At 46.9% G+C, this 26,081-nt stretch overlaps 2 protein-coding genes across 4 annotated transcripts in view; one reads left to right on the top strand and one right to left on the bottom strand.

Moving 5' to 3' along the window:
- The window catches only part of LOC129590713 (uncharacterized), a 98,773-nt gene that overhangs the window by 12,474 nt on the left and 60,218 nt on the right, over positions 1-26,081 (bottom strand). The window lies entirely within an intron of this gene.
- LOC129590710 (uncharacterized) lies at positions 2,664-12,806 on the top strand. Of its 3 annotated transcripts, XM_055486061.1 has the most exons (7): positions 2,664-2,848; positions 5,379-5,423; positions 5,495-6,344; positions 6,557-6,668; positions 8,444-9,175; positions 9,793-9,962; positions 11,843-12,806. In XM_055486061.1, exons 2-6 carry the CDS (start codon positions 5,421-5,423, stop codon positions 9,920-9,922), a joined length of 1,827 nt encoding a protein of 608 aa, XP_055342036.1. In that variant the 5' UTR covers positions 2,664-2,848; positions 5,379-5,420; the 3' UTR covers positions 9,923-9,962; positions 11,843-12,806. The 3 variants fall into 3 exon arrangements, with proteins under 3 accessions (XP_055342036.1, XP_055342038.1, XP_055342037.1); XM_055486063.1 differs by lacking the exon at positions 5,379-5,423; XM_055486062.1 differs by lacking the exon at positions 5,379-5,423 and having other exon boundaries at positions 5,452-6,344.

Here is a 26,081-nt window from a genome sequence, read left to right as displayed (position 1 = left end):
ATTCTAGACGGATTCGGACAGCAGCTTGGCAATCGTGACAATCGTCGGAAATGTTTGAAGCAGATGCGGACAGTAATCGTTGGCTTTTTTACATAAAAGGGGATGTCAGTAGCACTGCAGCGCGTCTAAATAACGCTGTGGCTAAACATGGTGCTTATGTACCGCGCCTGATCTATCCGTTTGTACTGCTGCAACGCGCCATACTGCCAGTCGGAAGAAGGCAGCAAGTACAGCAAGTATGCTATGTATAAGCTTTATGGAATTGATGGAAAGGTGTCGTACAAAGGTTGTAAAGGATGATGCTTTCGCATTGCCGCCGGGATTGATAAAAACCTGATGGATTGCTCGATTGCCCGTAAAGTCGCAGCGCATCTCTACGATTCTAATGTTTTGCTTACGTTAACCTTTAATTACTAATGCCATGTCTGCAAACAAACCGGAAGGAAAGGTTGGCTAGCGCCGTGATACCGGTCCAGTAAATCGAAAAGCATTACTTCATGTAGAAAAATCTATCACTAATTTTCTAATGTATGTAAACCTATCACTAATTTTCTGATTTTCAGGGCACGACAAACAAATAATAGAGATTTCGGTAATATTTCGGAATTTGCGATAAGCAAGCGGCCAGTACCCATGCTATAGAGAGCATGACTTGGAGGCACCGCGTCCTGCGTCTGAAAGGGATGCTTGCCTCTTTCGCCTTGCGAAAAACTGCACGCGCAATGGACCGACCACGGGCAGACACAGGGCAGGCCAATTTCTCCCTCCTCCTGTGTCTCCTCCATTGTTTTACACCGTATGCGCATGACCACTACCGGCCTCCGCATAGTCACTTTTGTTAGTCGGGCCCGTGCCTGTGGGAGCAGGACATGTCTTAGAGAGCAGCGTATTAATTACTTTTTAATTACTTTTTATGGCCCCTGCGCACGGTTTGTGCGCCTGCTCTCTTGATCGGCGGCTTATCGCAAATCGGGTATTGTAGCGCTGGAAAGCTCTCGTGCGAAGCCAAAACAGTTTATAAATCTGGACTTTATGTTTATGCTTATGTGGTACATGCCTAACCAATATATTGATAAAATATGGTGGCCCTCAACTAGAATCATGCTAGAATCAATATTGAATATTGAAAATATTGAAAAACTATCAATATTGTATCAATATTGAAAAACTGCCGGTGCAATACTTACAGCACGCTGAGCACGGTATAAAAGAGATAAATATAGCGACTAGCGAGTGATAACAGTACAGGTACTGTTGCTGTTAAACGGTGGACTGCAAGTCTGCAAGGAAGAAGAGCAATGAGCATGCTGCTCGTATACTGTACACCAGACTTGGGCCGCCTTTTTGCGGAGCGGGAAAATTCTCCGCCATTCCCGCCCCTCCCCGCTTTTTTGGAGGGCGGGAGCGGGCGGAAGTTTTGAGTTTGGAGGGACGGGGCGGAGAGGAAAAAAGTGTGAGCGGACGGGAGCGGGATTATTTTAAAGGCGGGCGGAGATCAAGCATAAAATAAAATTTAACATCATTTACTGAAATATTTTTACTATTTTTTGTAGAATTTCTAACGGTTTTTGCGGCGAAATTTGTTGCTGGCTTCGCGCTTCGCGCTTCGCGCGAAAATTGGCAACTGGTGTGGTCTTTGAACAGACATTTCTGAAGAAGAACAAACGGAAAAAAATTAAAAAATGAATAGCACTGAACAATTCTTTCACATTTCTGGCGGGCGGGTGGCGGGAAATTAAGATATGGCGGGCGGAAGTGGGAAATTTTTTTGTTACGGCGGGGCGGAGCGGGGCGGAAAATTTTTAGCAAGAGCGGGGCGGGCGGAAAGCGGAGATGTCATTGGCGGCCCAAGTCTGCTGTACACTGCTGAGTGCTGACTGGCTATGACTACGAAAGAAATAGAAACTAACAAGCCCAGCACGGATTTATAATGTCTTAGGATTTCGAGCATGTAAAAAGGTTAACTGTATATGTATTAAATAATGGCACGATGTTTATTACATTAAGGAGGCACGAACAAAATAAACAGGCGTGAGCAGAACCTGTTATTCTGCTTATTCGCAGTTCGCTAATTTCAATGACAATTCGATATAATAACACATAGTAACAATCTGGGGATTTACAGTTAGCCCATGTCAAGCTAATGGCCACCATGGTAACAAGCTTTTGAGTGACCACTGGACTGTGGGTAGTGGGCTATCCAGAAAATTGATGATGCAGGAACACTCTCGACACTGAGAGGATTCTGTAGCACTTTAGAGCGGGCAGATTGGATGTGTGGAACGGGAGAAAATTGGTTACAACGGCAAAGTGTCGAGGACCCTGGTTACGTACTCTGTAGTTAGTATTCATATAAATAACACTGCCCGCATCATAGGACAGATCGAATATGCATGCATGAATATGACAAACGGCGCAAACCTTGACTACCGGGACAAACTCTCTACAGGCCATGCTGAACGGCTGATAGGTGTGTGGGAAGTGGAATGCAGCAACTCATGTGTCGATCGATATTATGTAGAAGCTTCCTTGTCCGCACTGAAACTAGATGTCTTCCGCCGGTTTATGGTCGGTATCCCAGCACTGCTGATCAACCCGGCTCAATGATTAAAATACTGTTGACGTGCTTGCAACATGTGACTGCTCTGCTCTGAGTGCTCTCTAATCCCGATGCGGTGTATATTTCTCTAGTCGCGAATTCATAGATTGCAGTTCGCAACTTCAAACATTTTCACAATAATTTCGAGCGACGATAGCTATTTTCAGTTCGTAAAATAATTAAGTTATCTCCCTCAAACCCGCTAACGTGTAAGCAATATTTTTGGTTTTCCCGTGAGACGAAGTACAGGTACGTGAAACCGCAGCGCATTACACTTCCACGCAATGTTTGGAAATAACAATTACGATAAATTGAATATTTTTTGAATCGCTGTAATGGCGTATAAACGTAACTGCGTTTCAAAAATTAATTACTATCAAATTTTCTGGACTTTAATCAGTTTTGTTAAAGATTTAGCAAGCCAGTGGTGATGAGAATGCACCATTTTTATTTTCATTTTCGCTAAAAAATCGCTATTCACAGTAAATTTATTGTACACGCATCTGGAACAGTATTAAGCAATTATTCTATTTAAGCGGATGCATTTACAAAGTTGCATTCTACGATTTACAAAAGAAGCGTCCAACAAGATTAATTTCTATCGGAAGTTGCAGTTTTTCAAAAGCTTTATAAGACGGCCAGCGCCATCGGCTAAAATACTGTTTAAAATTACATTTGAATGTACTATTACTTACTAACAAGTAAATTCCCCGTCATAATGCGGTGAAAGTATCAAGCATCAACTGTATCAACGAAAACTTCCAACGTTTTTTACTCTCATGAATATTTGCTAAACTTAATTAAAAATTCACAGCTCTCCTGTGCAATAATCTTTCCTGCTAATTAATAGGGAGATGACTTGTATAGCCTAGGTGTAGGACTATCTGTGTCACTGAGTGCATCCGCATCCCGCATACATTATGGGCACCGCCTTTTGAACTCCGTTTTTCATAGCCATAATTTTTCATTAATTATATCAGTCACTCTGCGGTTGCTTTTTACATTTAATTTTTTAAGCTAAAAGCTGGAATTTACGAAAATCGCTTTCTATGAAATCGAGCCAATTAATGCTCGGTATTAATGTTAATTGTGTTAGCCCGGACTGGGCACCTGTGTTTGCACACCAGAAGCCTCCGTTTAATTAACGTACTGTTTTTTTCGCACCGAGTGCATTCCAAGCACCGTTTTTTGTTGACTAGTGAATGCATGAAACCCGGAATTTTATCCTCGCTAGAGAAAAAAATATTGTGGATCGTTGACCTATCCGTAGACATTCGTTTCTGGTGCTGCCGCCACACTTAACTTGATGTACGTTTTTCTTCCAGCTCCAATGCAGCTTGCTGATATTATTTATAGTGGAAGATTATCAATGGTTTACACAGGAAACAGGATGCGAAAAACTTATTGTGATAATTATTAGCAAATTCATTGTGCATATGCTCATTGGCGAATCTAGGCTGTTTTTTACACGGGCTGGCCAGGGATGGGGGATAGCAAATTTCCAGGGATTATAATACGTGATATTTTCAGCACATTATAAATAAGACATTTTCTTTATTTCGCGTTAAAGACACGTGACCTTGTCTCTTGCGGAAGACCTGAAGTTTTTATGCCTTATCCGCTCTTTGCTTCTGCAACTTGGCATAAGATTGCAGCATTTGTCATAAAATTACAGTAGCATGCAAGCAGTCTCTTCAAGAAAAGTCAAGAAAATACACATTTCATGTGAATTCAACCTTTACGGACTTGACAAAAATCTGTCAATTTTTGATGCGGTAAAACAGAAGATTGCGTCAATATCACAGTTGCCAGAATAGTTTTTATTAATATGGCGGTGCCATTTGCCAGAAATCTCGAGCAGAAATCGAAATCGCCATTTTTCGAACAAGTTTCTTTGGTAGCTGATCGATCACTAAATCATTAATACTTATATATACTTCTATAATATACGTATATAGTAATATATATAAGTATTATGTATACATGTATACATGTACAAGTATTGTATATGCCCGCAACATCGTTGTGGCGCTAGTTTTTGCCCATGTCTTGGCTTTACAGTTTACATTGCGTTATTTCGCGTTAAAGACACGTGACCTTGTCTCTTGCGGAAGACCTGAAGTTTTTATGCCTTATCCGCTCTTTGCTTCTGCAACTTGGCATAAGATTGCAGCATTTGTCATAAAATTACAGTAGCATGCAAGCAGTCTCTTCAAGAAAAGTCAAGAAAATACACATTTCATGTGAATTCAACCTTTACGGACTTGACAAAAATCTGTCAATTTTTGATGCGGTAAAACAGAAGATTGCGTCAATATCACAGTTGCCAGAATAGTTTTTATTAATATGGCGGTGCCATTTGCCAGAAATCTCGAGCAGAAATCGAAATCGCCATTTTTCGAACAAGTTTATTTGGTAGCTGATCGATCACTAATTCATTAATACTTATATATACTTCTATAATATACGTATATAGTAATATATATAAGTATTATGTATACATGTATACATGTGCAAGTATTGTATATGCCCGCAACATCGTTGTGGCGCTAGTTTTTGCCCATGTCTTGGCTTTACAGTTTACATTGCGTATCATGATATTTTCTATCAATACTCGGTTAGGATAATTTTCCGTTTTCTTGCACAACCATATCAAAATGTGGCATTTAGTTTTTGATTGACCTTATTGGTCCAGTAATAGCTCTCCGACTGGCAGCGGTTTTAACAGGGGGGTAATACGAACGCTCCGTGTGCCTGATGATACTACTGTACTTTTTAGACCAATTTTCAAGTTCCTCAGTAATTTGACGTGGATGCAGCAATGGTAGGCCCGATGTGCTTAAATTTTTCAGCTGTGATTGGTTACCATAATGTTACTTGATTGATTTTTTCTAGGTGGAGCGCACAATGCAATCTGGGACCGAATTCCAATTAACACATTTAAAGGCCAAATCTGAGCCTCCATTCCATTTCCGACCGTTCCGGTGTTTGCTGTCTGACCCGTGCCAGATGAGTTACCAGAACACTGTTGCTGTCTGGGAAAACGGTGATATGTTGCTGGGATTCATTCAAGACATTAACGGAGGCCAAGCGCTTGTCGATTTCGACTCGAAGAAGGTCGAAGCCAAGTGGATCGATACAGCGTGTACTTATCCGATGCCATGGTATAAGTATGAGCATAAAGAGCGCAACAAACCCGTTTATGCGGCACTCCGCGACGAGGACAGCGGTCCGTTCCGGTTTCAGCTGGTTTCTATAATCTATCCTTTTGTGGCATGTAAGCGGTGTCACATGTGTTATGTCAAGGCGTATACCGAAAGCGGTGATCGTCGCATCGAATTGATTGATAATCATCAGATCCTTGGTGTGGAGTGGTTTACCGAGCCAGCGATGGTGCTGCGCAACAAGGGGCTCATCTACACGAAATATGTCATTCCCTTTGCCATGGCGGACCAGGTTATTAGCGATCCAGCCGACAAATCGCGACTGATTAAACATTTTCGCGATGCGTTTGAGGGCGAGGAGGCACTGACTAAGCTGACCGACTGCTGCCGGTTTCATCTGCGCATCGAAGCGGGCGGCTGCATCTTCGTGGTGATCAGCGTCGGAACGAACGCGGATGCTCAGCAGATGACGATTACCAAGCTGTCGACAATGTTAGAGAGGCATCTGGCAACCCGGGCAGATTTGCTACCCATTTGTTTTGAGAATGGCTTCCCCAGCGAAACGAATATCAGTATAGCAGGTATGCAGTAATTGCTTGGCGGGTTTGATCTCGACATGTAAAGAGCGGCTTGGGCTGCGTCTCTGTGCTTCATTTGGCCTACGGCCGATATATTTACTCACGATGTGATCACTCAGCAGATTCGCTACTAAATGAAGAAATGCGTTATCTGATTTGCAACAGTTTACGATCTTCCCGCGTACAAATAATCATACGAGTGTCTTACAATTCAGATGACCCAATCGAGTATCCGTGTTCAGAAGTCCTGTTTGGTGATCTTCCTCATTTTATCTTCGGAGAGATCTTTTCTTACCTGGATCTGCACTCGAAGATGATGATCAGGGGGTACGTTCTCACAATTTTAAGAAGAAGCGACAACTACAGCGACAGCGAATTATTTTTGTTGTAATCATTTCTATTATGTTTGTGAACTGTAATAGTGTTTAATTACTGGCTTCCGCTAATAAAGACACTCGAACTACTGTAGAATTTGTATAGGGGAACTGTACCAAGTGGTACGAGAGTTGTATGCGGGAAACAACAACAACACACGGGCAACGTTTGGACGCCTGCTTTGTAAACAGGGCAATAGTAGTTGCCCTGGTAAACTGGACGATAGTACATAATTGACCTGGTCACTCTCTCGCCTAACCCTGACTTGGTAGTGCGCTAAACATTGGTGTTAGCGCGGCCACTTTTTCCCTTAACTGCTCTGTTGATTGGGGAGTATTGGTAATCATTGATTTTTTATAACAGGAAAGTACATGTATGACCGCACACACACAGACTATGATTAGTCGTTGCATTTTTATCAGCGCACTCCAGCTCCAGTGGCTTCAGTATTATAGCACCTGTTCGGGTACGGTCACACACTCGCCTAACGAACTAAGCACACGTACAACAGTGGTACGTCGGTTACGTACTAAGTCTTATTAACCTATTATAATAAACTGTGTGCATGGATAGTAGTGATAGGTCAGTCCTTAGTCCTTACTCACCTAGCAGACTGTGTGCACTTGATTGTAGTAGTACTTACTCTGTAGTTCGGCCGCTCACTCGCCTAGGATGTATCATGTATCCAATATTCAATGGACAGTAGAGCGGGCTATTGCTCTGTAGACAGTTCATTAGGCCTTAGGGTACAGTGGTAGCGCGTCATATTCACATATTTACATTCACAAGTAAGAAATTCTTACTTTACTGTTTTGTGAACTAAGCTATAGTGGGAGCCATGATGGGACGGTTATTCACTCACTCGCCTAACTTAATACGTAGAGCGCTCAGCATTACTGTTAGTGCGGTCGCTTCCTCCCTACTTTAGCTCGTTAACAAGAGAGTAATGGTAAGCATCAAATTCTGAGAACATAAATCGATGCACACCTTTCTACGGGTGTATGGCTGTATGCTATGGTGAGTTGTATGCTATGAGCTTTTTTATACTGTTTTTTATACTCTGAGCATAATTTGCCGGCTAAGGTCGTTTGGGTTTTTTAAGTTACTCTTTATGTTTGACTTATTCTGAAAAAGTCGCGCTTAACAAAATTACATGTACATAGCAACAATAATTTTCCATAAAAAAAGTATAAAAAAAGTACAGTATACAACGAGGGGTAGCCAGTTTTGAAACTGGATTTGCAGTACCGATGCAAAAATTGCAAAAAGGCGAATCGAAGCAAAACGGTAAGGCAGTTTAGCAAAACGGTAGGTTGTCTGCGTGACGGGTCGACATCGCATCTGTTCAACGAAGTGACAGCCGAGAGACGAAGAATTTTCATCGATGAACTGGCGCGTTACCCTGCGATTCTGCGATGTGGTGTAAACTGTTTTCATATATGTATATAATGCCGTGTAGCGAAACAAAAATGTTCGTGGTAACGAACGAAGACATTCTTGGATACAAAAAACGTTAGTAAATACTGTTTTGTTTGTAGTATCTACCCTAGGTAGAATCTGGATATTCACTCGGGATATTGTATAGCGAAAGCCGTGACAGTCCGCTTATATAACGAACGCATTGAACACTGTATGCGCAAGCCGCTTTTCCCTGACATCGGTCCGCATTCCAATTTACATTTTTGTCAGATTACATCATATTTGTTTACACTTGTTATGATTTGTAGAGTGTGCGCATTATGGCACGCTCTGTTGAGCAATCCCCGCACAACGAAACATATTCTAGTATGCTTGGACAGCCTGAATAAAGATATCAAGTCCGACAATATCAACTGCTTCAGAGCGGCAGTGCTGCTCACTCGGACCATCAACGCAGCGACCAAGAGTTTGACGATAATAACGAGCTCTCTCGGAGAAGAAGTGATATTTATTATTTATTTGCTGACGGCCATGAAAGCCGTGAATGTTTACGTGCCCCTGATAATATTGAAGGACTATGTCATCGACACCCCTAATTTGGCACTTTCGGATGAAAAGTTCCACTTGGAACATTCTGCGATGTTCGAGGCAATAACGTTTAAGGACCGCTGTGATCGGCTGATGCTGCACAACTGGAAAATCAGCTATCTGTTTGGTCGACCAATGTATCAAATTTTTGCCGATGATGATGGATTTATGAATTTGTTTTCCTTACCACAACGGGAGAAGACGTTAATGCGGCCTCTCGGGTGGGACCACGCGCTAGCTGTTGATCAGCTGGAGATCAAACTGGCGCGAGTCGTTCTGAACTGCCGCGATGGCCAACCTCAAATGGTCAGCCGTTTCATGTGGGCCGTCAACGAAAATTTTCCGCCCGTTACGGACGAAATGCGTGCAAAGGTCAAGGCCGTTTACAGTCGCTGGGCGCGAGATCTGCTCCATCCTTCTGAATGGGAGACTGTTCGCAGCTATCTTTTACTGTAAGCAATCACTGAGAACTTAGCGGTATGGCCTAAACAAGGGCATTTTAATTTTGCGGAAAAGTTAGATTTCCCAGCACAGTTTTTCTTGAACACTAAAAAATAGAAGTTTCGCGAAGTCCGGTGCTTTCTTTGAACACTTCCGGCCGGGTAATTTTTACTGAGTTTATTTTTACTGAGTTTTTTACTGAGTTCTGAGTCGACATGACCCCTGACCGCAATCAGCTATAAACGTTTCAGCTAAGAGTTGGTAGACATGAAAGAGATCTCTGCAACTTTGCAAGCATATTCGACCTATAACCGTCCAAAACCTACCGATGGCTGACATGCCGTCCTGAATTTTGCCCACCCAGGTTTTCTTGCGCTTTTCCGCGCACAGTATATGAATTTGAGTCGCAACACTTAATGAAAGTTTTGACTTACCTGACATTGTGAGCATATGTGATGTGGACGTGGGAGGGTATCTCAGTATCTGAATAGAATACCTATTGGCCGCTTTGTTTGCGCACACACAGAGTAGAGCAGCTGTCAACAATGTGAGTAATATTGTAAGATACTGCAGTAGTTAAATAATAACAATGTTAAGTATTCACATGACATTGGCATAATTTTTAAAGGTTCAGTGGTTTTCGCTCAGACGGAACGCCTCGTTCATGGGTAGACGTCGACCTGGTTCAAGTGGACACTGCCGAACTAAGCAAAATGGCGCTATATGGAATTAACGAAGTATTCACGGCTGACCAGTAGTCAAAATGATGCCGTGCAACAAAACACTGAAGCCGAAAAGGTAACGTTGATCGATTCAGTAGGGTTTTAAGGAGGTCTGCTTTGAGACCGTAGCACAGAGGTCCAGACTCCAAAGCGCGAGTAGAGTAGAATTAACGTATCAGTTAATGTTACAGTTAATGCGTAATACCAAATTCGGGTGCGAACTAAAATTTTGTGGGGATCTGTGAGTGTTCTAATAAATTAAGGTTAAAATGTTTGAACATGTTAAAAACTTAAATCGTTGTCCTACGCAACGTTGTCCCAGGACTTTTACCATGCTTTAAACGCTACCTTAAGGGAAGTGGGCCGGTACATAGTACCGAATTCGTGTACATGCACACAAACTTTCGTTTTCGCGCACTTCCAAACACATTTTTGTTTCGGTTTATGACGTTTTGTAGCCAGAAGATTTGTATACACTGGCGTGAAAACCGTTTGTGCGCGCAACATCCGGTTCGGAAGTTATGGCTGTTAGAAAATTCCAAAAAGTTTAAATGCGTTCAGGTGTACCAAAAGTCTCATTATGGACGATCTCCTTCGAATTTTGCACGTAAATGCACATAACCACGAAAAACGTTCTTACACCGGTACACTGTTCTAGCATGTTTTTGAAATTATCAAATGAATTAAAAAAAATTTTAATATTCATTTTCAAATTTGAGAAAAATCATGGAAGTCTGGATCGGTGCAAAAACGATCTTCAAGGTTATGCGCATTTACGTGCAAAATTTGAAGGACATCGGTCCATAATGAGACTTTTTACCTTTATTCTTGTCTCAGCAAAATCCGAAATACTTTCGCGCCATATAAATCTGGCTAGAAATCATAAACCAAAATGTTTGAAAACCTTGAACATGTACACGAATTTGGTACCATGTACCGGGCCACTTCCCTTAAGGGGATCACTATGAGATGAATTTCATATAAATGTGTTATCAATATTAACATCAGCTGGTAGGAAATTTTTCGGGCTTTCAAATAGTATGTCTAGATGGGCTATATTGTATCGCGATCATAAGTTATTAGTAAAAAAACCAGACCGGGTCAGCAGAGGCGAAGTAAATGCAGTGATGTTATCGGCTAGCCATGGCCAGCCGCATGGCATATAGACCTGGACAGAAGAACAGAACGCCTCATGCTGTCCTGTGGCCGGAGCCAAGCTCATTCTTCCCTCTCAGGCTATGTTCTGTCTGATCTCTATCCTGCAAAACGCGGGCATGGGTAGCCGGCTCTGGCACACATTGCTGCCGGTCAGTCAGCAAGCCTTTCATTCAGCTGCCGTTTTCCAAAAACTTGTTAAATGGCTTTAAAAATCGATAACTTCATTGTGAAACCTGCTATATTTTCCCGGTCGGTATCAGACGGTGTGTTATTTTCTAGAAAGCTTATATACCGAGACACTGTCATAGTCCAATAAAGCATGATTGAATAAACTCAAAAAAACACTTTTCAAAAAGTGTTTTTCTCGATTTTTTTGTAAACTAACAACATTTTTTATTAGCATGTTGGAGAATATAAGCTTTCTAGGCTAAAACACATCCAGTGATGTGTATCACATCTGATTTGAGAAAACTTTCTCATTCGACTTTTGAATTCAAAGTTTTTCCTTTGTTTCTTGAATAGCTCTGTCTAGAGAGAGCGTAGACAAGATCGCAGCACACCATTGTGTAGCCAAACCCTTTGCGCATGCAGCCAGAACAATGGCAACAATGATCTTTCAGTTGTTTTTAACCTATTCATGTTTTCCCAGACCCACTTTCATCTCATAGGGATCCCCTTAATGTCGTGCGGTACCGGCACAGGCGTCTGTGTGACCGTCTCAAAGCAGGTCTTGTTGAGAAACAAGAAAAAAATGTCGCGGCCCTATGGATTATATGTCGAGTTCGGTGGTCATTTCAGATTTTCGGTTTGTTGTGTGTTTTCTTCTACCCAAATTCCGCGGTCCGGCCGATCATGCTATACAGAGTAATAGTAAGTATGTCCGCTGCGAACATCCGGCGAGCGCAGCTTCTCACAGCTGATGAAACCATGTTTAGCCGATTCGTCATATTTCGTTGCTTTTTCCGACCACCTTACCAAAAGTACGAGTACCACTACACAGATTTATCGAGAGTTACTAGGCCATGCTGTGTCTAAATCAGATTCTGAACCAGAGATGTCAGCCGGTTGAAATTAAAGCAAGATCACCAGCAATGTGTGTCACTGTTTAATTACTATTAAGAAATTGCCGGCGGTTCTTCTAACTTTTTCATACATGCAAAAGTAATTTGATTCTTGTTGTCCAAACCCAAGGTGCTTCACTTCGAAGTAAGAAGAACTGCTACAAATATGCCAGTTAAAACAACAGTCAATAATATCAAAGCATCGGTAACTCACTTAAATTTTCCGCTCCATCCATTGTACTTCTAACAAAAGCCGTATTTCTTCACTGGATCTCCAGTGACCGAAGAAATTCGTGGAAATAATTTCCTACTGAATGATCCAGCAGCTGCTTCCCCGGTTCTTTCACACTTGCAATGGCCGACGATCCCATGGTCAACCGATGCACAAATTATATATTTAACAGAGAATGGATCGCTGTCTAACGGTCCTCTAGAATTCCAAAACTATCCTCATGTGCAAAATTCATAACCATCATCCACATCCAGCTATCAAACACACCGCACTTTGTGACAGTAACCCAATGTAAAAAAATGGAAGGAAGGAAGTTTTAAAGAAAGGAAAATAATGTGCGTCAGTTACGCTCAGTAACAGCAGCCATTCCGATGAATAACTGGAATTGGTTTTGCTGCCAAGTCATTTTACAAATGCCGCATACATTCTTACTTGCTAATTAAAGTGCTGTATAAGCTTATTAGATATTTAACTACCAGTAAGTATGGATATACTGCATACAGATATATGTATGGGCATTCGTATGTATTTGAAATAAAGTGCTGCGCTCCGGTCTGCCAATGTACAAAACTGTGCATTTTCCTATCTAGTACCACTCCCGTGTTTGATAATTGATACTTTGTAGTAACATTGATACTTGTATTCAAAAATAATTACTACATAATTATACAAATTCATCCCAAACTAAACTGCATGACAAAATGACAATACTGGCTAAACGAAAAAGCTTGAAATAAGTTAATAAATAAAGAAATATATCGTAATTAACAAAAATATTGCAACGATCGATGCGATATCATTTGCAGAATGAGAACAAATTCAATGAAATTCCTCAAATTACATATGTAAATGGCTGAAAATCTTACCGTTGATTGTGGTTTAATTTTTGTGTACGGTATTTAAAACTTATGCAGTGAATTAAATTTGAAATTTACCAAATAGATCTATCCCGTGATGCTGGATTTATTTTATTACAATTATTGAATTTTCCTGTTCCGTGCTCAGGTTGAAAATATCATCTTTTACTGTGACGTTTGATGTAATGCTGTTTGGATTATTTAAAAGTTTCTGTTAATTAATTTCCTAAATTTACCAATACCCATTTAAATTTACCAATTTTGCAGCGTCGATGGAACAAGTGGTATGGAAATTAATTTTTGAAAAATTGATTTTTTTGAATTTTATTAACCTGTTTGCTTGGCGTTGTGACTTGTGCGTAATCTTGTGAAAAGTTTTTAATACCTAATTGAAGTTCAAAAATCTACCAGTACCAAGCCTGAGAATTTTACCAGAGCGACTGAATGAGATACAAGCAAGTCATTTTTCTACAATCGATTTTTGATTTAATTGTCTGGTTGTCTTAGCGTGGTTTCTTCTTTTTTCGTCCTGCTTTAATTCGTATGGTCTTCTGAAAATTTCTTATGCAAATCAATGTGTTAAAAATTAGTGGCCTCTTTTTAACGTATGCGGTCTCCGCTGGGCTTGCCAAAACTTTATGGTGTTTTAGAGTAAAAGAACGAAATAATTTTATTGATTCGGGCATTTTTCTGTCTGTGCACTCTTCGGACTTGTGATGGATTTGTAACAGACTATGGCGAGGAGCTCACGATGTGTCTTTATTAGACAATAAAGGCTGACAATGCTGCGTAATAGCAGGAAGAAAGAACAAAGGCACGTGTGGCCAAATAGCAAGTGTGTGCTAAAAAGGTTCTTGATGCGTCTCGTTGGCGAGTAAGTGTCAAGTGATCCTGGCGGCAAACACGTGCGTGGTGATGCAGGCCAAGACGTGAATCAGCTGTGATGCGCAGACTGGACTCTACCCAACGCGAGCGTATGAACGCTGAGTAGTACTGCGAAGAGGAACGAGAGAGCAAGTATGCTCAGTGTGCGCTGTGCGGTATATCCACTTCAGTGGATGAGTGCAGTGCAGCGTCACACGTACGTACAAGAGAGGCAATATGGCATGCAAGTGGGTGCAAGTACGCTCCATGTTGAGCCGTACGCACCACGCGCAGGCTCATGTGCCTGACATGCCTCTGGGCGGGAATCCGAGCTCCCGCGAAGGATGCTCCGACTCAGTACCGCACCAGTACTGCACCACTCTCCGGTTGGACCCAGTGTGGGGTCGCCGGTACGCGTCCTCTGGCAGCTGGGAGTCCGGTGTCTGGTTGACCGTCCCTTCATCCACTTCCGAACCCGTGAGAGGCAAGCAGCTCACGGCCGAGAAATCCGGAAGTTGCTCGTGCGTTTCGTTGGGCCGGTGATGCATCTGTTGGCTGGCTTCTTGCTTCTGTTGGCATCGGAGAACAATGAAAAATGTAATGAAAGTTATACAGCGCGAAAGAAAAATAAAGTTTTATTCACAATTCCAGTGAGCAAAAGGATTACAAAACAGATCTGTCAAAGAGATCGAACTAGAAAAATACAATTCCGTTTGTTAGGAAAGAATTCTAAAAAAAAATAAATGCAACCTGGGTCCAACCGGAGAGTTGTGCAGTACCGCACCAGTACTGCACAACTCTCCGGTTGGACCCAGTGTGGGGTCGCCGGTACGCGTCCTCTGGCAGCTGGGAGTCCGGTGTCTGGTTGACCGTCCCTTCATCCACTTCCGAACCCGTGAGAGGCAAGCAGCTCACGGCCGAGAAATCCGGAAGTTGCTCGTGCGTTTCGTTGGGCCGGTGATGCATCTGTTGGCTGGCTTCTTGCTTCTGTTGGCATCGGAGAACAATGAAAAATGTAATGAAAGTTATACAGCGCGAAAGAAAAATAAAGTTTTATTCACAATTCCAGTGAGCAAAAGGATTACAAAACAGATCTGTCAAAGAGATCGAACTAGAAAAATACAATTCCGTTTGTTAGGAAAGAATTCTAAAAAAAAATAAATGCAAAAATCTGTCCAGGGGTCCTATTCCGACTAGGATGACGTCCACGGGGTGCTTGAGTTGCCACGGGGTCTCCTGTCCAATCGCATCCGGTAAGTTGGGTCCGGGGCGTCGGTTCCCGGGTTACCCGTCGTAACCGGCTAAAATCACCGAGGTCGGATAAGCATGGTTAACACTTACTTCCGACTCGTATCCGTCCGTTGGGAAAAGAGAGGCACTGTTGCAGTTGCAAATGCCGAAGCATCCTCTCTGAATGGGGGAGTTGGACCGAGGTCGGTTGACCAAGGTCGGACTACCGGTAAGTCAACCGGTAGTTCGGAGATCCGGCTAAGTTCCGAACTCCGAAGTCCAGGTCGGACAAAGCTATACCAAAGTTATGTGACCTTTGTGGTCGTCAAGTACAGCAGTTCCGTTCGAAAGTGGTCGGTTAAACCGTTAAATCTGCTACCACGAGCCTGGTTATGAAGTTATCCGATGCGAACTGGCTCGAAGGTCCGGTCGGAAATCCTTGGTTTCTTCGATGGAAGTGTCCGGTCGACTTCCATCCGATGCATGTTGTTGCCATCCGACCTGTAGTCGGTCACAATGTTGTGCGACTCGAGGTCGGTCATACCGTTATCCGATGTGAGGTCGGATATAATGGTGTCCGAAGTGAGATCGGATATTCCGAAGTCGGCTAAAGTGTGTTTCTCACCGTCGGAAAGTTGAATGCTTCCGTTTGGAGATCGATGTCCGACCTCTGGTTGCTTGGTCGACTTGTTGTCGTGCATTTCCGACCTCCGTTCGGTCACGTGATTCGATGTGTTCCGTTGTTATCCGACCTGTAGTCGGTCACAGTGTTGTGCGACTCAAGGTCGGATGTTCTATCCTCTGATGGTCGACCACGGTTAGACAAGTTGTTCCTGGTCGGATCCGTCCATCGCGGGGTAGTTATCCGTCTTCTTCCGTCGTCATGGTTGACTAAGTTAGTCGACCAATGTTGGTCGGCTAACATATCCGATGTGAGGTCGGATATCCATGTTGGTATCCCAAGGTCGGACATGTCCGATGTCCCGAGGTACTTCCAGCCACAGTTGACTGGGTGTTCCGTACTTCCAGCCACAGTTGACTGGGTCCCTTGTGTTCGGACATCCTTCGGTCAGTTCGGACTGGCAGAAGGATATTCGGCAGCGCAACTCCGTTCTTCTGCGGCTGCGCTCCTGACATGAACTCTGGGTCGGATCTAGACTTCCGTTGGTCGATCCGAGCGAAGTGCCTCCGGACGGGTCGGAGTCCCGACGCGTCCTTTGGTTGATCGGCTCAAGTAAAATGCCTCTGGGCGTCCAAGTCCCGCTGCATGTTGAGCGATGGCATGTTGCCGTGGCGTCTGTTGGCCAAGTACTTCCTCATGCATCATGCTTCGGATGGCGGTAAAGAGCCTTTGTGGTCTCTTCCCACCAACCTCTTTGGTTTAAATTCCTCATGCACATGCAAAGTTCCTGAGGTCGTATCAGATCCGATTCTTCGTTTTCTTTAGTTGCGAACCAGGGACGCCTAGCCACGTCTGTTGGGGGTAGGCATCCGAAGTTCACGGAATTCCTTTGCCGATGACGCAGAACATCTGGCCGGCACTGTTGCGGGCAGATGATCTCCGTTCTCGGTGTTCGTCAAGGGGTGCAGGTCGTGTGTTCTAACGCGATCTGCCTAGGATGTTCCATTGAGGACATGGGGAAGCAGGTTGGCGGCGGAGTCGTCGGTACACCGGTAGCCAAATCACCGTCGTTGTTCCTCTTCAGGTAATGGCAGCACGCCCGAAGCGCGCGTAGTCGTGGTCACCGGTGAATCGGGTGTTGTATCCGATATCCTCCGGGGGAGACGTCGGTTGGACTCCAGGTACAGAGTCTGTAGCTCTGGGTTCAGCGGAGAATCCGGTACGACTTAGCTATCGTGGGTGACTGGCGCGGTCCGCGTCTTCCTCATACTTCCATGTCCGATCCGTTCTGGTCGTGGTTCAGCGGTCTGCGTTGTTGCAGAATTTCCGAGGTACCAGATCGTGGTTCTATCCGCGGTCTGCGGTCCGTTCTCCGGAGTCTTTTCGCCGGAGTGGTCTGCCAGCAGAGCGGGGAGTGTCCCTCGCCGATCCGCTGACAGACCGCTTTTCGTGCGGTCCGTTCCGGATCCCGTCCTGTCGTAGTTGCGTTTGACGAAAATTATAAGGTTACTGCGGGGAACAAGGTCGGCCTTTGTGGTCGACCTAATTTCCGGTGATCTCGGTTGATCACCCTGCCATGTTGGCAATGCCGCTAAGGATATCCGCTGTTTCCTATGGTGAAGGTTGCTGTTCGGCTTACCCGGTTCCTAGGTTGGCCACGGGTGCTCGGCAAACACGCTGTCAAAGGCGCAGCAACGTCTTTGACCGCATGTTAGCGTAATCCTCTCGGTCTATGCTCCGGAGTCGGTTGGCCGGAGTAATCTCCGTTCCATGTAACGCGGATTGGGGCTTCTGTTGGCTCCGATGGTAGCAGAACGTGGCTCACGATATGCCATTGTTGGCAGACGTGGTTCCGATCTGTTCATGCCAAGCTGGGGAACTGAGGTCGGTTGCTCAGTTCTTTCCAGGGGATTCCTCGGGGGACGTACCGGTACGGTGAAAGGACCGAAGTACCCAGGTCTTACCGCTCGTTTCCGGGTCAGACCGAAGAATCCGGCTAAGTCATTGTTGACTTCCGCTGTTAGCATGGTTGGTCGGTTTCTGTAAAAAAAAACTTAAGAAAGAAAAGGTGTCCGTTCCATTCCGAAGTCGTTTCTCGACGATGCTGTTTCTCAGCTGGACTGTTTCTCAGTCAGGTCGGTTCTCGGCCGTGTTCGACCTTCGTGGTCGGTTCCAAATCCCCTCAGATGTTCCGAGTGGGGATCAGGTTCCAATGTGGGAACCTGATCTTATCCGAGTTCGACGTTGATCGGCGGGTCGCCGCCGAAGTAGTCATCTTCGTGGTCGTCGTCGGGGCGAGGTCGGTGGTGTGGACGTAACAACGACGGTTTACATGTCGCCGGGCCACTCCTTTGAGACGTATCGTCTGTCTCATCCGTTTCCTGGCCAGAGCGTTCAGCTCGGGTCTTCTTTTCCTTGGCCGCTTGCTTCCGAAGCTTCAGCGCAAACGGTTGTGCGCCTGGTGCCAAAGCGTCCGACATCCATGGTTCGTATGGGTGTGACGTAAATCCGCTGGGGAGAACTTTGTGTTCTCGGTACCAGCTGATGAATTTCGTTGCGTCGTCGCAAGGATCGATGTAGTCCTCGCTGAAACCATACTTCACCGCGTAACGTTCGTGGGTGTAGAGCAGGTCGCGCAACCATACAGCTTGGATGCTGCTTCGCATCGGAGTGCCAAGTTGGGCTACGATGGTTTGGAGTTCGGCTGGTATCTGCTGGTTCTGGTACAGTCCGTACAAGGTGTAATGGCAGAAGTAATTGCCGATTCTCGCTGCGAAGATGTATCGCAGGAATGCCGTAACACCGTCAGGAGCCATGTCGACCTCCCCTTCTGGGAGATATTGGACCAAGTCCAGTGCTGCTCGTGCTGCGGTGATGACAAAAGCCGGGTGGGCGTCGGTGATGAAGAACTGAGCCATACCTTCCAGTTCGTCGTGCGCGTATTCGCGAGCCCCAAGTTGGCTTGCGCGCGTCCAGTCCGGACTGTACAGGGGTACGTTCAATAAGTTCGGGTCGGTCATCGATGGTAAGGCGTTCGCTCTGGTGTACGGATGCTCCACGTTCTTGTTGGTGTGAGCGTCCATGTTAAAGTCCGGTTTCCACTGTTGTTGTTCAACCAATGTTTGGTATCCGGATCGGACGAGGAACTGTCGTAAATTCTCTACCATCCGCCAAACTTGTGGGCGATGTCGTTCCTCATAGTCCATGGTGTTCATGATGTGATTTGTCCGTTCGGTCGGGTGTGGCATAACGACTTCTATTGCCTGTTGTCTGGCAAGGTCGTACCGAGGGTCATCTCGGGTTGGCACTTGGACTTCGGGTAATTGTGCCATCTGGTCGGCCACTTCGACGTCCATCTCGTTGGGCTGAGCATCAGATTGTGCTTCGATATCCGCTTCGACCGCCGGTTCTGCCATGTGGGCATCCGGTTGCTCTTCGGGTGGGATCACGTTCCTCTTCGACTTCCTCGTTGAGTCGATCACCAGTCCGATTCCGGTTTCTCCGGATCCAGTTCGTTTTCCTGGTGGGGGTCTGGTTGGTTCCTTACCGACACTTCGGATAACGGCCCGTTGTTCCTCGATTTTGTGTCGAGCGTCTTGGCCGATCCGATGTCGGAGGTCGTGTCCAGCGAGGTCTCTGGCTGGTCGACGTGACTGCTGTTGAGTCGTCGGTGGAGCCACCGTCCGAGTTGACGTTCCAGGTTGAGGAATCTGCTGGGGAACAGTTGGCCGAGCCTGTGTGACTACTGGCATAGCCCGTTGTTGGACTGCCGTCAACTGTTCCTCCGTTGCCGGTGTTAGGGTAACCATCTGTTGAGTTCCGTCCGGCATATTCATCATCATCTTCACCGAAGCTTCCTTCAATGGTCGTTGAGGGTCTCCGACGAGGACGTCACGTATGTTGTGAATCAGCTGGTCGGCTTCCGAGCGACCCTGTGTGGGTGCTGGAAGTCGGACTTTTATCTCCGGTTCATAAGAGGTCGGTGGTGGATGGACTTGCATTGTTGCAATCTTCCGATCCACCTCCTTAATTTTCTTCTGATCCGCCATTTGCCGCTTCACGTCCTGGATTTGACGGTATTCCCACAGTCTATCTGTTAAGACTGGGGGTCGAGTTCCTTCCCACCTCGGGTCCGCGCTTCGTTGGCGTTGGATGGTGGCCAGATTGTCCTGTTCGTGTGCTTCTAACTGGTCCACTAAGGATTCCCGTCCGGCCAGGTAGCGGTACGCGCTCAAGTTTCCAGCGACGACGTTAATGTAAAGTGCCGCTGCCTGAGCTCTTGGCTGTAATCCGATGAGTTCGGTCCGTTCATTGGTAAAGGAAATGATGCACTGCGCACAAGGGAGTCGGTTGTTGTCCCGTGTCGCGTTGGCATTACACTGTGAGCATTCCCTGGTATAGGGCTCCGTACGGGTCTGTCAAAGCAAATGTTAAGCAAACCGTTTCTCGGTTGCGTCCTATAAGTTTACACCCTATAATTACTACGGTCGGGCCAGGTCGGTTCTCGAGCTGGTACAAGGCGTCTGTGTGGCGCCTATTCGACTTCTGTTGGCCGAGTGAGGTAGGTTGACTTCTGTTGGTCGATTAACACCTTTGTGGTGTTTCATGGAGGTAGTCGGTTCTGCAACTCCTCCGACGCTTTCTGCGTCTCCCCATTCCCGAGTAAGAGGGTCAGTTGATTCCGGCCGATCCACTTGGAGGGAGTCGGTCGACTCGTTCTGTTGCTCCGTGGCCGGTCGTTCCGTCGGTAGGTGTCCGTGTCGATGAGTTGACGGATTGCATGCTACAAACCCGCTGGCTTGGGGAAGTAAAGTCCGTACTTGAGGCGAACCGGTTTTGGGAGAGTCCTTTTGTTAGGACCCATTCCAGCTCTTCGGCCAGGTCGTAGCCCTTCCTCTTCGAATCCCTCTTCGGTTTGTACTTCGGATCCGTCAGTTGAGGCTCTTTGGCGAACCAGGCGAACTCGAATCGTGCCGTCATTTGGTGCAAGAGTTCACCACGCGTCATCCCGTCCGGATGCCATGACATTTCCATACACGCTTCAATGGCGTGTATCCATCCTTCGTATGTTGAAGGGGCCGGATCTTTCTTCTCCGGTGGGAACTCGTAGTACATCCGCTTTGTGCTGGTGTACGTCCGGATAAGTTTTCCTCCCCAATATCCAAGGTCGCAATAACGTCCGACGAGGCCGATACTTAGTTCTCGCCATTCGCATTCATTTACCTTCCAATGTTGGAGAAGTTTGTGTGCGATTTTCGGTGTGGCGAATTTCGGTCCGCGGGTTGCGAGGGCTTTCAGGGCGGCGTATGTATACATCCATCCAGCGTCGTATTCCGAGACGCTCGGTTTCGGTTTTTGAGCGCTCTTAATTCCGGTATACTTTACCCTGACATTGGCCAATGGGGGAATATCGTTCGGCAATTCGTGCCTACTGTCCTCGTTCCATTCGTTACGGAGTGGCTGTTCATCGGAATCCGGTGTCACCGATATCCGATGGCCGTAGTAGCGAGGGGTGTATACTCCTCCATCGTCGTCCTTGGAGTTGTCGGCGGATTTGTCTCCGTCCTTCTCTTTGGATTCCGGTTGTCTGTCCGGTATCTCTGGTTCACCCTGTTGTTGGGGTGCCGGAGCCGACGGTGGTGGTTTACCGTTCTCGTCGTCATCATCATCCTTCGGCGATCCGCTTCCAGGTGTTTGGAAGTCCTCGTCGTTTTCGTCATCGTCTTCGGGTGATTCTTCCGACGACGATACCACTTCGGATGACTTTTGTTCCTTCTTAGCCGGCTTCTTCTTTGACTTCGTTGTCTCCGGTTGACTCTTACGTTGAGTTAAGTCCTCCGGTGCCGGTGAAGTTTCCATGGGCGAGGACGGTGGAAGTGACTGTGTGTCCTTCGATACAAACCGTCCTTTCGCACTCCGAGTTTGTTTCGCGGTGCTTGCCCGTCCTGTGGGGGCTGATGCCGTATTGATGTAAGTCAGCGGTTCATGTGGTGCACGAGGTCGAGGTCGGGCTTGGATCCGTTTCTGTGACGACAGTCCAGCCGATCTAGCGATTTGCAGCATGTCCGCTGCTTCTCCGGACGGTTGTTCGTCCGCTTCGCTATATTCCTCGACAGCCGTGTCCGTGCCCTTCGGTAGCTCGTCGGTGTTGACGTAAGACATCCGAAGGTTGAATTCACGCCGTTGTTGTTCCGGTATGAATCCAGGTACCGTGTATCGTAAGGGTACCCCGCGTTCCGCGTTGGTCGTCTGAAGAGTGTTTTCTTCAACCATCGATGCGACATGGTCGGTCAATATGTTATTGATGATTTCGTCGATGTTCCCCTTTTTGTTCATGTACATCACGTTATATACACGAGCTATCTGGACCAATGTTGATCCACGGGGATTCCGGATATATCCGATGCACCGTACAATTCTTGTCGGTATGTCGTCGGAGTTCTTTCCGGTGCTACTTTTGAGCGACTTGATGACGTCTGGTGGAAGCAGTTCGGCCATCCGTCCCCATTGTCGGTGAACGGCTACCGCTAATCCGAAGTCCAGAGTCCAAGCGACGACTCGCATCATAAACTGGTGCGTTAACCATGTTCCGGTTTGGCCGTCGACTTCGATGTTGGTCGACAAGTCCCGTACCAAGGACTGGTAAACGTCCATGCCATTTGTCCTGGCGTTTTCGATGCTCCGTACTACTTCGACATGTACTCGGACAGTACGGATTACGATGTCAACCGGGTCGTCTGGTTGTTCGTCCGGGAGACGCTGACGTATGTCGTCCGGAGCTGGCCACTGTGACTCGTCGGTGTCCGCTCCATGCTCGAAGATTTCCTTCAAGTCTCCCTTAAATCCTTCGTATGGATCGCCGTTTCCGTGGTCGGAAATGGAGTCTTTATCCTCAATGTCCGAGGGCTGTTCGGATTCTACATCGGATTGTTTCGATGTTGAAGGTTTAGATTCTTCGGCCGATGTCGACGGCTTAGATGATTTGGTCGGTTTTGTTCCGGCCGCTTTCATCAGTTCTTGGAATCTACGTGCGTCAGCTTCGGCATCATGCGGTTCCGCAGGTTTCTCCTTACGCTCGGTCCTTTGTGGGCCGGCGTCGGAAATGTCGAGGTCGTCTGACGACTTATGCCGCTTGGCCGGGTTGGGCTTCGGCGTTTTCACCGTGGAGTCCGACTTCGGTTTGGTCGTCTCCTTGGCTTTCTCCGCGGGTTTTGGCGTAGCGACTTGTTTCGCTGCTTCCTTCTTAGCTTTCCGCTTGTCCTTCCGTGACGGTCTTGTCGCGTTAGCCGAGTGAATTACCCTTGCGTCCGATGTCGGATCATCGTCGATCTGTACGGACGGTGCTCGGGTCGGCTGAGGGACTTTCATCCTGACGACAAGTTGTGATGTCGTCTTCGGTTTGGGAGTCGGGGCGGTAGTCTTCTGTTGAGCCTGCGTTGGCTCCTGTAATGCCTTCGGTCGGCTTTTCTCCGCTCGATAGTTGTCTCCCATTCGTTTCATTACTTCAGCCATCTTCTGAGTTAGTCGGTCGTGTTCCCGACGGACAGCTGTAGTATTTCCGACCAAGTTGGTTCGTCGATTCCGAAGCATATTCCACAGTTCCCTATCTTCGGGGAATGCCATGTCAACGCAGACGTCCTGTTCCGACCTTGTTAGGTCCTTTACATGTTGTAAAGCCGGGTCGTCGTGGAATTCGCGTGACTCGTCCTGTGGTGGGACTTCCTTCTCGATGCTCCGTTTGGTCGGTCGAGTTTTTGATTCTTCCGTCCGGTCCGTTTCGTCAATTGTTAGACGTGGGCCGGAGTGGACCGAAATCGGTTCGTCCCTTTGTGGTGACGTTCCGACCGGTAATCCAGTTTTCGCTTCGGAAGGAGATGTTGTGTCCATCTCTTCTTGAGTTTCCTTCGGTTTCGTCGGGGTGTTCCGAGGTGTGAACCGACGTGGTTGTTCCAGGTTCGGTTGACTTGGCATCCTGGTCGGTTGGGATGCTGCTCGGTTCGGCGAAATCTGTTTGATTGGGGATCGACTGCGTCGTGGCGTGGATCCCTTCGGTTTAGATGCTGCTTGTTGCTGCATCGAGTCGTCAGTATCGACGTTATCTTCATTTTCCTCGTCTTCGGAGCTGTCCGACATCACCGTTGAAATCTTCTCGGTTACCTGTTGTCCGGGCCGAGGTTCAATTTCCAGCGTGTAAGCTGCTGGGTGAATGCGAGGTCGGCGGAGGAGTTGAATCGACTTTATTATGGTCGCATCCAGCGGGATCTGCCGTAACTCCTGTTTTCCGCATCGCACGACCACCAACCGTCTCAAGATTTTGTCTCTTTCCTGGGCCGTGGCGTGAATCCGTTCAGCCAGTTGAGTTTGCTGATCGTCGGTCATGGTCCGATCTCGGATTCCTCCTTGAAGTTGTGCTTCGTAGAGTATCCGTTGAAGATCCAACGTCTTAGCCTGTCTGACCAGTTTCTTATGGACAGCGGGCGTGAACAACGCTTTTGTTCCAATCACGGCTGGTCCCTGTCCTTTTGGTTGGAGGGTTAGTCGACCATCCGACTTGGGTTCTCTTTGTGGGAGCCCACGTAGGGTCGTTGGTCGGACTAAAGGCTTCGGTTTACGCTTCGGCAGTTCCGAAGTGTCCATCGCTTCGTCCTCAAGCGGTGGTGCCGGGGCGTCATCCATTGGGTCATCCTGGTCGACTGGTGGAGCTGTTTCCGCCAAGTTGGTCGACTTCGGTGGTGACCGTTGGACTTTGGCTTTCTTCGCCGAAGGCGGTTGTTTCGCCTTCCGCCGTTGCTCTTCGGCTTCCTTCCGTTTATCGAAGTCTTCGATGAAGGAGTCGATCGTCGCTACCAGTAACATCAACCGTTCCTGATTCTTCGCCGACCACACTGTTGTTGGCCGTAGGATAAATCGGATCTCCTTGGCGTTGTTTTCCAAGTGTCCGAGGTTGATATCGATCTGCAAGTACTGAGGGCTCCGTTGGTCGGTAGCGTCCATCATCTGACGAAGTTCGATTATGACTTCGTCGGCCCTTTTTAAGGTTCCTTGAATTCGCGCAAGCATTTCCGAGTCAATGTTGACTGGTTGCTGTGCGGGAGGAGGTGGAAGTCGGACAGAGTCGAAGTTCGGTTTCCGGGTCGACTGAGTCTGTTTTGTCCGGGAAGGTCGGCCAGTAGCCATGGCTTCTGTTGCCAGGCTGGTAGTCGGCGTCTGTTTATCCTTCTCCTTTTCCTCCTCGTAGTCATGGACTCGTGTTCCCAGCCATGCCACTGTTCGGATTAGATGTTGTCGGGTGTTGGCGGTTTGTGGGGCGTCCGGATGACAGAGTCGTCGTATAAACCGGGCGTTGTTTCCCCACGCCAAGATATCCCGATCCAGGTCGTGCGCCTGTTGACTGTTTTCCTCACAGAAGTTTCGACGGGCTCTCATCTCTGTGATGAGTTCCGCCACTCTGGCTAACAGTTTGACGATGTGTGGAGCGACCGTGTCCGGCAATACGTCCGTGTCGGGTATTGCTTCCATAATCCGAGCTTCTGTGGCTGGGGACATCGGTCGGTCGGCTGTGTCCATAGGTTTCCGTTGAGTCGAACTCACTGTTGAGTTCGGCTGGGATTGGACTTGTACCGATGTCGAGGTCGGCTGAGTTAAGCTGGTCGACTGTTGTATCGCCGGGGTCCGGTGTTGGACTCCCTGGCGTCGCAACATGTCAATTTCCGCTTCCAAGTCCTGGACGTGCATCTGGGAGATCCTAAGTTGATCTTCGATCGCTGTCCGTATGTTACGGATGGTCGGTTCCGTTCCGTCCATACTATCGACCTGACGTTGTAAGCCGGCTGCAATCTGTTGTGCGCGGGCCAACTTCTGGTCCAAGACTTTCCTTTGTTCTGCCAATGTTGGCTGAACGGGTTGTTCCGTAGAGGTCGACTGCGGTTGAGTCGGAGTCGGAATCGGCCTAGCCCTTTGTGGGTTAGCCTCTAAGATCTTCCATAGATCTTCGACTCTCCTGGAGCAGATGTTGTACTGCTCTTCCAATGCTTTCTGCATCCTTTTCTCGAAGTCCTGTGTTGGATCGAGGTTTCGGAGTTGCTGGGAAAGTTTTTCCATGACGTCGACAGCTTCTCTGTACTCGTCTTCGACTTTGTTGAGGTCGACTTCCTGTTGGTCGACAGCGTTG

This window comes from Paramacrobiotus metropolitanus, unplaced genomic scaffold, assembly GCF_019649055.1.
Source record: "Paramacrobiotus metropolitanus isolate TYO unplaced genomic scaffold, Prichtersi_v1.0 Parri_scaffold0000041, whole genome shotgun sequence".
NCBI classification, from domain to species: Eukaryota; Metazoa; Tardigrada; class Eutardigrada; order Parachela; family Macrobiotidae; genus Paramacrobiotus; species Paramacrobiotus metropolitanus.
The sequence above is the reverse complement of the archived record's forward strand: the minus strand, read 5'-3'. Positions and strand labels throughout refer to the sequence as shown.

Excerpts from the sequence above, each read along its gene's own strand:
- LOC129590710 (XM_055486061.1), top strand. Across the intron at positions 6,669-8,443 it reads TCGAAGATGATGATCAGGGG|AGTGTGCGCATTATGGCACG; the intron begins GTACGTTCTCAC and ends TATGATTTGTAG. Across the intron at positions 9,176-9,792 it reads GTTCGCAGCTATCTTTTACT|GTTCAGTGGTTTTCGCTCAG; the intron begins GTAAGCAATCAC and ends TAATTTTTAAAG.